Source organism: Neodiprion virginianus, chromosome 4, assembly GCF_021901495.1.
Source record: "Neodiprion virginianus isolate iyNeoVirg1 chromosome 4, iyNeoVirg1.1, whole genome shotgun sequence".
NCBI lineage: Eukaryota > Metazoa > Arthropoda > Insecta > Hymenoptera > Diprionidae > Neodiprion > Neodiprion virginianus.
The window spans coordinates 40,629,890-40,639,912 of NC_060880.1; the positions used below are offsets into that span (position 1 = coordinate 40,629,890).

At 40.3% G+C, this 10,023-nt stretch overlaps 1 protein-coding gene across 5 annotated transcripts in view; it reads left to right on the forward strand.

Moving 5' to 3' along the window:
• Positions 1 to 9,437, forward strand: part of LOC124302401 (forkhead box protein D1-like) — a 36,708-nt gene extending 27,271 nt beyond the window's left edge. For 2 of the 5 annotated variants that reach the window (XM_046758557.1, XM_046758561.1), the window contains 6 exons: positions 5,572 to 6,210; positions 6,658 to 6,862; positions 7,169 to 7,220; positions 7,610 to 7,688; positions 7,757 to 7,924; positions 8,112 to 9,437. In XM_046758557.1, the coding sequence (XP_046614513.1) occupies positions 5,572 to 6,210; positions 6,658 to 6,862; positions 7,169 to 7,220; positions 7,610 to 7,688; positions 7,757 to 7,924; positions 8,112 to 8,275 (1,307 nt within the window). In that variant the 3' untranslated portion in view covers positions 8,276 to 9,437. The remainder of the gene's footprint in view (positions 1 to 5,571; positions 6,211 to 6,657; positions 6,863 to 7,168; positions 7,221 to 7,609; positions 7,689 to 7,756; positions 7,925 to 8,111) is intronic. The other 3 variants (XM_046758558.1, XM_046758559.1, XM_046758560.1) reach the window with 3 other exon arrangements.
• Positions 9,438 to 10,023: the final 586 nt, after the last annotated feature.

The window sequence follows — 10,023 nt, forward strand, 5'->3', positions numbered from 1 at the left end:
GTTACCCCTTGATTCAAATAATTACATTTACGTAGATTACGATGACAGTATTTCAACATTAATGCTCAACGTCTTCCCATAATACATTCCTACATCAGGGCCGAAGATTTCAATATGCAATACGACTAAAACAACGAGTCCGTTATTTCACACATGCAGGAAATATCGGCATCGCAACGATTTCAACGATTTTTAGACTGACTCCATCAGCTGCAGTCTGCATAATTGCTACGTCGTTTCGTTTCGAATTTCTAACGGTGCGCGGACGATGATGTAAACTCCAAGCTGTCGGTGTCTTTCGTGGTATACCCATTACGACAATACGAGCTGACTCTTTTCGCCTCGGCACCTGGAATTTACGTGACGTGACGTGAAATGACGTCACGTTGGACGCAGAGCTCAGGTTTCGCTGATCGGTGCTTTGTTTCACCAAAGAAATATAATTACGGTGCCACGCTACCTCACGGTCAAGTTTTCTTATTAAAGTTCAGCTCGATTCGATTCGGGCGACTTCTTAGCCTGATCTTTGCAAGACCGATAACCGCGGTTTTTTTTCACATTTTTTTACCGTTTGTTTATTGTTAAAGAAAAAGTGCGGAGAAAATCGACCGATATATCGCAAACGGCTTTGATTTTTTCAACACTGATCACTTGTTTGTTGTCGTTATTCCATTTATTTTCCTTCGCCGTTAAAACAAATTTTATAAACAATATGATATGCCGATTATATAATAGGCACATATCGTGAGTCTTATCCGCGGTTTTACTTCGCGAGTTTATAATGTAATTATTTTACGATACAATTATAACTTGTATGTATTGTAAATACAAGGAGAATATTTAACAAACTTTGCGATATTGTATTGTTCAACAAGTTAGCGGCGGTGTTGAACATGGTTAAATTGTATACACGCATACGGTATACGAAAAAATTATCAAGATTATTGTAATACAACGCATTCAATTTGTTTTCCGAACTCACCGGTGACGATGTAGGATTTTACAGCTCTTACTATTTTTTCATTCAACCAGATTCGACAGATCTTGGAGAGCAAATCAGAACCAATTTTGAAGAATAATTCATGAAAATATTACTCCGATTACTCAAATGAGATGACTCTAAAAAAAAAAAAAAATAAAAAAATCTTGCGGATATTTTGTAGAAAATTTAATGCTCTACAAAAAAGATCTCTTGTCAAATTTTCGTAAATCTAATATTTATCACGTTGTCAGCGATAGAACCGTCTTCATTTTTTCGCCAATAAAGTGGTAAATATCAGATTTACAAAAATTTTACAGGAGATTTTTTTTTTTTTATAATACACACTTTTAAAGCGATCAACAGTTTTCGTAAAAAGAATTTCAAATACTTGGTAACAGTTGACGAGTCTTCGTTTTTCGAAGTTGAGGATCAGATCTTGTTGTCCCGTGGAGTACAGCATGCCTGAAGACGTGTTACAGCGATAATGGAATCGATGTTACATCGGCTCGAGTCGATGAACGAGAAGTAGCAAGTCGTAATTGCTGTTTCTGTTGTATCTTTTTTGTCCTGAAGTGAACAGGTCGTGTTTACTGGAAGGAAGGTAGAGCTTAGACCGTTTGTTTATACGCTGGTAAAAGCGTAAAACGTACCGAACATCACTGGGATGACGATGAGTTTAGAAAAAGAGAAGAGAGAAGAGTGTTGTGGGTGTGCCTGTGTATAGTATAGTGAAGAGAAAATAAGGCGGTGAACATGTTTCTCACCGAGTACAAATCTATTTTACCAGCTCTGCGAAAGTATTTTTCGAAATCATCCGCGCAATTCGTTGATTGCACAGGTACGAAGAAAAATATCTTATTTCAGCTGAATGGGATGTTTTTGGTAAATAACATGTTTTCGATCGTGCTGAGTCCAAAAATGATTTCCGTTTCCTTCCATCGCGTAGATTATTCTTGCGGAATACAAGGCGTTTGCATAAAAAAGCATAACAATAATGAAAAAACTACCATTTCATCACACCGAACTAAACCATATTACTTATAAAATTAAACAAACAATTTCTTTATCAAACTACAAACGCGAGTTCGAGTAAAAACCTGACGTGACGAAATTTTTCGAGTATTCTTCCCGGTTTCAGTTAGTAAAAATCCATTAGAAACGGTATAAAAAAGCTGCGCAATTTTTTTGTTGCATACCTGTGTTAATGTCTCGCACTCCACGTGCGGTTCTTCTTTATAGTTTAGTGCAGGATGTCGTCATGTGGTCCGGCAATAAGTAAATCGGGCAGAGTGCGCGATATCGACTTCCAGAAGGTATACATATATTGTTATAAATGTTTATACAACAATATGCGCCGTATAAATTACACATATTATACAACGTACATCGACAACTCATCTGCACACACGCCAGCTATAATTACAATAATTATTATATGTATTGCTGAGTTCGCACCATAAGTGGATCACTGAAGAAATATACGTAATCGTTTTATGCAATGCAGCGCTACTGACGACGAGCAATCCGGCAGTCTCGTTTCACTGTAAGTCGGACATGAATTTACCATATTTCGTAAATTAGCGAACACTCGGTGAATCGTACGAAGAAATAACGATCCAATAAAATAACCACTGCACAGAGATATTTAATCTTTCCACAATCCTGCGACTCGATCGAGTTTCGACTCTGCAGAATTGCTTTTTTGTTTTATCTCGGACAATCGAGGGAACTTTAAAAGATACCCGTTTAATCTTATGGAAGATATGCATATTTACAGATTTTTTTACTATTTTTATGAAAAATTAAAATATAATTGGTATAAAACTGAAAGCTTAGTTTTAAAATGAAGAGTATTAGTTTTAAACAAGACGTAAAGAGACTAGATAAATCAAAAATACTTGTCACATCTTTTTTTAATTTCTTCAAAACTCCTGTTCAATTTTTTTCTCTTGCACTTACGTATCTCTGAATATGCCTTAAATATCAATACTACCATTGATACCTAAATACGTACAATCAACACAGAAATTGAAAGTTAACTCTGGTGGTAACAAGAAAAAATAAATAAAAATTCTCAGAAAATTTACGTGATGTAATTTTTCAAATATCTTTTTCATAAATTCGTACCTAATACCTCCGTTCGTTTCAGATGTTCGTCTCGCTTTCTCTCATTCGCTAATTTTTTCCCTCTACTCCTCGCGTCCTGAGCTCAAGGCCCGATCATCAAGAGTCGAAATCAGCGTGTTGCCTAGCGTCTGTTTTTGTTATCGAGCTCAAGTATCCGCGGCGAGTTCCTTATCGTTCAAGTATCAAACGTCTAATTTACAAACCTAATACGCCAAACACCGTCGGTGGGCCCGAACGCCAACGACTTCTGAGACGCGGTGTGTAAAATCCTGTGTATCCGTTAGCCACCCCAATTGTTTATGCCGTACGGAGGATTCTCAGAAACGGTGTCCAAAAACGTATATCCGTATCCCTGCCGCGCTCGATCGATCATTCAAAACGAGCTACAAGCCGCTTAAGGGGTTATGCCTGGTCAGGAGGCCGAGAAAAAGATTGATTTTTCAAAGATTTTTCATCAAGAGACGGTTAAATTTATTGATGTAAAAATTTATACACATCTTGGGGTAGCGTTCAACTTCGTTCTGATATTTTTCATTTGCCAAAATAATGATTTTTAAAGCTGTTATAACCGATCTCCGGGAACACATCTAAAAAAACGGCGTCTTGCGGTGAGCGAGATGCCTTTGGACTGGATCATCCGAAATGAAAAAACAAAAAAGATTGAGTTGATGTAAGGTATTATCTGGTCTTTGATCGAAGGAATAAGCAAAATATTAATTTTCAACAAAACGGCGGCGTATCAAAAAAGAATTCGATTTTTCATAAAAAATTTTCGCCGTACTCAAAGTACACTCAACGAATTGGTTTCAGGTCACTCGTTACATTTGCACGTTTCCGAGAACGAAAAACACACCGGTACATGACGGAAATCGAAACATAATATCTTCCCGCCCAAAGGCATCTCCTGAAATATGAGGAACCAGTTCTTTAAATAGGATTTGGGCGATTCCATCCACGCGCATTCGCTTTCCATCCTCAGCTTAATCTTCCGTGTCTCATATGATAAATGCCACCGAGGATCGTAGTCATGTTCCAATACGTGTAGGTACATGTGTGTACAACGGCACGAATCGTACAGTAGGTTGTGAATGCGGTAAACAAGTGCGCAGTTGGTGCCATTGTCATGTTCTCGGGACCGTTGAATGGAACCGTTTAGAGGAAAAGTTACAGTCGGCTAAAGAGAAAAAGAAAAACAAAACGCAAATAGCGAGAAGTCGAGCGACCTACCTTGAATTTCAGCGTGATAGGGGGGTGGACGAGCTTTGAGCTTTATGGCGGCAGTCTTCGAAAAGGCGAGGCGACGCGAAGACGCCTTTTTCCGAAGAGGCGCAGCTGCATTTGTGTCTGCAGATGTTATATTACTATACGAAAATAAGATAAAAGAAAGCAATTTATTACATATACTTAAATAGTTCCGGGAAACGCGAGAATTCTGTCATACAGGCTATATTGTACCGTTTCTTATTTTATACTTTCTTTTTCGCGTTAAATGCGAACAAAGCTGCGACACCGTTTAAAGCAAGGTACATACGTGTAATAAAAAGCCTGACAATTTGCCAAAGTTTCTTTGGAAATCCGAAAATATTCTCATTGAAAATTGAAAAGTGTTATTATTATCTGGGATACCGTGAAAAACATTCGCAAATTATTAAGCTACGTTATTGAATAGGAATGGTGAATGGAAATGGTAAAAATATCGAATTTTCAAAGAACGGAAAACTCGATTTATGGAATGTATAAATGTTGAAAGTCGCAGTATGGAGAAGTAAAATGTTAGAATTCAAAGGCCAGAACATAAAATGCCAAACTGTAGAATCGTCCGAATTTCTCTCGATAATATAAAATCGTATACAGATTCTCGATTTTGCTGTTCCATGTTTTGATCTTTCTATATTTTGTTTTTCTGTACTTCAACTTTCTATATTTTCATTTTTCCATGCTTGAACTTTCCACATTTTTAAATTCTACACGAACACAATTTTCGATATTCTAGTCCTTTTATCAATCGGCAATTCTAGTTTTTTACCCCTACCCAAAATCTGACACGAATTAATCAATCAGGGATATATAATGAATTTTTTTAAGGGGATTATTCTCAACCTCGTATAACGTATGTAAAGGTAACGTCTCTTCTCCTCGTCGCCAATCCGATTCGCAAAAGGCGTCAACGGATTTTTCCTCCCGTTTAATCCAATCTTTGATTAATCACCGTACAATAAAATGTTTCCCAAAGAACACCAAATAAATAAAATGTCTTCACTCTCAACATTCTGACGACGACCCAGCGCTTATTACAACCTTGTTTGTTCCTACGATACATATTTTCAAATTTTTCAGCCGATGCCTGTTTTTCACGTATGAACCCCCCCACGAGGACTGAAACATCATTCGCATCAAAATTTTTTCTAAAAAATGTTTAAATACAATATGATCCTCACCCCGATTATCCTCTCCGTCGACAGTGAACAGTTTCGTGTCGGATTTGGCAAGCGGTTGCATGGGAAGTTCGGGCAAAGAGGTCGATTCTTCGGGGTCGAGTTTGTCCCGTACGTTGCCGGGGCTTCAGAGCCACCACCACCACCACCACACCGGGAGTCACAATCTGCACCACGGGCATCACGTGCACCACCATAACCACCACCATCACACCAACAGCCAGCACAACCATTCGAGCCCGACGTCGGGGGCGGTTGCGATGCACTCGAGCCATCATCACCTCGACGAGAAGGGCTCTTCGCCCACCGGGGCCATGCTCAGCTCGACGAACAGCAACGTATCGACGCCCAGCGCGCCCTCGACCCCGACGACGGGATCCGAAGCCTCCCTGACGGTCTCGGGGTCGAACGGATCCGCCTCAGGTACCAGCACGAAGCCCCCCTTCAGCTACGTCGCCCTTATCGCCATGGCCATTCAGCACAGCGCTCACAAACGCGCGACGCTCAGCGAGATTTACGCCTACATTACAGCCAAGTTTCCGTACTTTGAGAAAAACAAGAAGGGCTGGCAGAACTCCATTCGGCACAATCTGTCACTCAACGAGTGTTTCGTAAAGGTACCAAGGGAGGGCGGTGGCGAAAGGAAAGGAAACTATTGGACCCTGGGTATGTGTTGCGTCAGCCGTTTTCAACTTTCGAATCGCTCTTTCATCGTCCGTCATTTCGAAGTTTCATTTATTCAAGAAAATTGCTTCATGCCTGTTTCACAGACATTCGCTGTATCCGTCTCTCACGAGTCGGCTTCCATCTTCTCTCCGTTAAATCATCTCCTCTTCAAGACGGACGTTATTCTTTTACCTTTTTTTTTTTTTTTTTGTTCTTCTCATTGAGAACTCAATTTGTCTCTTTCGCTTGTTCGATGTACCAAACTTCAAAGTCAAAGATCTTTGGGATGGTCTTCGGAAATGGATCAGTCGTCTGATGTCTGTCTGTAAAACTTCAATAACGAAATCTTGACATAATCAATCAAATTAAAAGTCATTCGAGGGTCTCTTTGAACTGGGATCAACGCATTGATCGGAAGACTTGATCAGGATAAAATATGTCTTTCAGATCCTCAGTACGAAGACATGTTCGAGAACGGGAATTACCGACGGCGACGAAGAATGAAGCGACCCTACCGTAGCGCACCCTACCATAAAACCCTTTTTGGCGAACCCTTCGCACCTACTCACGTTCACGTTGGAGATGCAACGCGAAATCTTTTCGCTCATCCTCCCCCTTCGTATCCACCAGCCTACACGCGTTACGATCCAAGGTAAGGTGCACCAGAATGTCGTATATAATGTCCTCCAAGTTCATTCGAAAGTGTTGTTGAGGTGATCATTGATAACGTGTTCTTTTACGCATTCATCACCCGAAGTGACGGGACGCAATTGTAATTCGAATACTGTGATCACATCCATAATATATATACATACCAATATGATTCAGTGGTTCGGATCATTGTTTATCCGGACTGAATGGCAGAGTTCGATTTCGTCACAGTAATGTGCGTTGTAGCCGACGGCAGTGTTTTATCATTAGGAAAATTTTCTTACGAGCATCGTTTCTCTGATTACAGTGCTGCGTGGGGTCTGCAACAACCTCAGCTATCGTATTCCCCCTGCCAGGCGGTAAGTAGGATATCGCTTATCTTCGTCGTGACCATTTAAGGTAAGTGTACCAGTTACTGACACGTTGAGACCCAATGATCGACCATCTTATTTTCCGAAATTATACATTGACGAAACAAATTGCGAATTTCTCGATGACTAAAACCAATCGCTAGAGTGTCAGGCACTGCAATCAGAATCAAACGGATACAACCAAAGAAGGTCAATAATTGGGACAGGGTCAATAACTGGTACGCTTACCTTAGCGGCACATCTTGAATCCCAATAGAATACACCATTTCGAACCATCTCGTCGTATCCCAACCTTGCTACTCGCGCGCCACCACATCGTTTCTTCAATTCCATCCCGCTCGTTTTTACCTAAAAAATATCCGTTCTGTGTTTTATAGCTTCAGCCGCAACTGCAGCCAGTCCAATCAATGCAGATATCGACGATGAACGGATACAGCCAGCTTAGTTCCTCCCTGAGTAAGTCTTTACCCCGATCCAGTTGACCCTCACTTTATTCCTCGATCGTCTATCAAAGCTGTTACTAGATATCCTCGAAGGTAATTACCTGGATGTTCCAGGCGCCGGGACAAATTCTCCATCATCCGTTGGAGGTGGTTCATTCGGCAGTAGCTTCACCGCTTGCGTCAGGAGGCACGACACGGGGATGACCTCCAACCCCATGTCCACCAGATATCCTCCCTATTGGCCGGATGGTAGGTACCCATTAATGGAAAAAATCCTAGCGTACTAGATTCAGTGCTCTTACACCACCAATTTCTACACATGCTACGAACTCTGGGAAAGCATGTCTCTGAATCGTCGGTTTTTGGATACTCGGAAATGGAATGAAAGACAAATAAATATGTTGTTTATAAATTTTCTCACCCTGCGGTGTTTCAGTAGTCTGTGTCAAGGAGGAGCCTGGCAGTACAACGGGGACGTCTAGCGGCGTCGGGACGGTCGGCGTCGGCGGAAGCATGGTGGGATCGTCGACGTCGTCGAGCGTCTCCTCCTCGGGATTTACCGGGGTCGACTTCCCGTCCCGTCAAAAGTGTTTCATGTGAACTTGTAGACCCCAACGTAACCACTATACATGTAAGTCATAACGTAAGAAATAGATATCACTAATGCACATGCACTTCGTCCGTATTGTAATAAGTTGTAGGATAGTTAGTATGGCCTGCAGATGAGAAAAGGTCCTTTAAATCATGTCTGCCTGTGGCACTGCGTTTGCTCTTCCTGAAGTGCGCGTCTTCGCATCCCTGAGTCGGTGCCCGGTGAGTCTACATCATTGAACATTTATCGGAAAATTTGTGTTCTCATTTCCTATAAACGTAATCAACAGATCCGTTTCATTCGAAGAAAAGTTTCTTGGTCAGTTTCGACACGGTTAGGTCCAAACGAATTGTCTTCCATCTATACATAAGTTCTACTATTCCAAAGAACCAAGAGGCGTGACACCTATGTTTTATCAAAAGTAAAAAAGACTCGAGGGATAATTTCAAGTTTTTGGCCAATCAGGTGTTGAGAAGATGCGACTCGCCCGTGGTCATCCTGTTACGTGTAATGTGTGTATATTTATTGTATATGAATGTATAATATTTGAGCAGTAGAATGGGTTTGATACTGAGGATCGTCGGGTATCAGTGTTGTTATGGAGAAGGAAGGCTAATTACCTAACATCAAATAAAAATCAGTGAATTTCACCTTGGCTGATTTCATATCTCGTATATATCCGACGTATCCCGAATAGAAAACTGTTAGATTAACGATAAGTTGGAGTATAAATGTAAATTTATAGAATATAATACGTCATTCACATCGTAATCGTTTCAATCACACTGAGATATCGATGTTGTTATACGTGATGTAACGTAATATCAAAGATACTGCACATGACGACGCAGCTGGAATGATCGTTAACGTTAAATTAAGTTGAAATCGTTAGTATATAAGGGTTAACATTAGTAAAACCTAACACAATCATCTATGTTATCGTTATAGACGCGTCCGTTAAACGCATGCTAGGAAATGTTTCTTGTCTTCATTCATCGTTTAAATAGTTATTATTGTCTGCGTCAGATGCAGTTACTTACAAACATTCAACATAACGAACATATAGAAAAAAATTAAACATTTTTCATACGACATGTAATATCGCAACCGCCAGCCATTTATAAATTAGCGATAAGGGTATACAATAAAGTTCAGATTATTTATCGTGAAAGGATTATAGTAGCCTTCTCGGTGTTTGTTTTAAATCCACCTCCTCCCCCTTTCCGTTCCATGTTCGTCCATATCGTGAATAAAGTGAATATACGAAGGTATTGTAATGCACGTATCTACACTGTATCGCGTACGCATTTTGCAAGTTACTTCTCACCCTCGGGGTTTCTCTTATCGTCGTCTTAATAGTTTTGCAAGAGTTGTTTAATGTTTCACTGCAGACCAACTACCAGACGATGCGTTGATTGAGGTACACGAATTCACGGTTTTATCAGGTAATGTATACACTCACGGTAGACGTTTAAACCTTTCGTACATACCAACTGGATACCCCTTTCGATACAGTGATTATATTGAACAGTTTATTGACTGAAAAATCGTGTTCTGGTCGTGATAAATTACATAAATCAAATTAACAATATATTGGTAAAGAACGGCCGTTGTTCGTGCTAGATATTAAACTTTTCTCGACTGATTTCAAATGGAAAGTTAGTGCGACCATCTCTTAATCGATAATGGTACATAGTGAATGTCTGGATGAAGAGAGGACGTTGTGAGAATGGTACCTGAATATACATGCGAACAA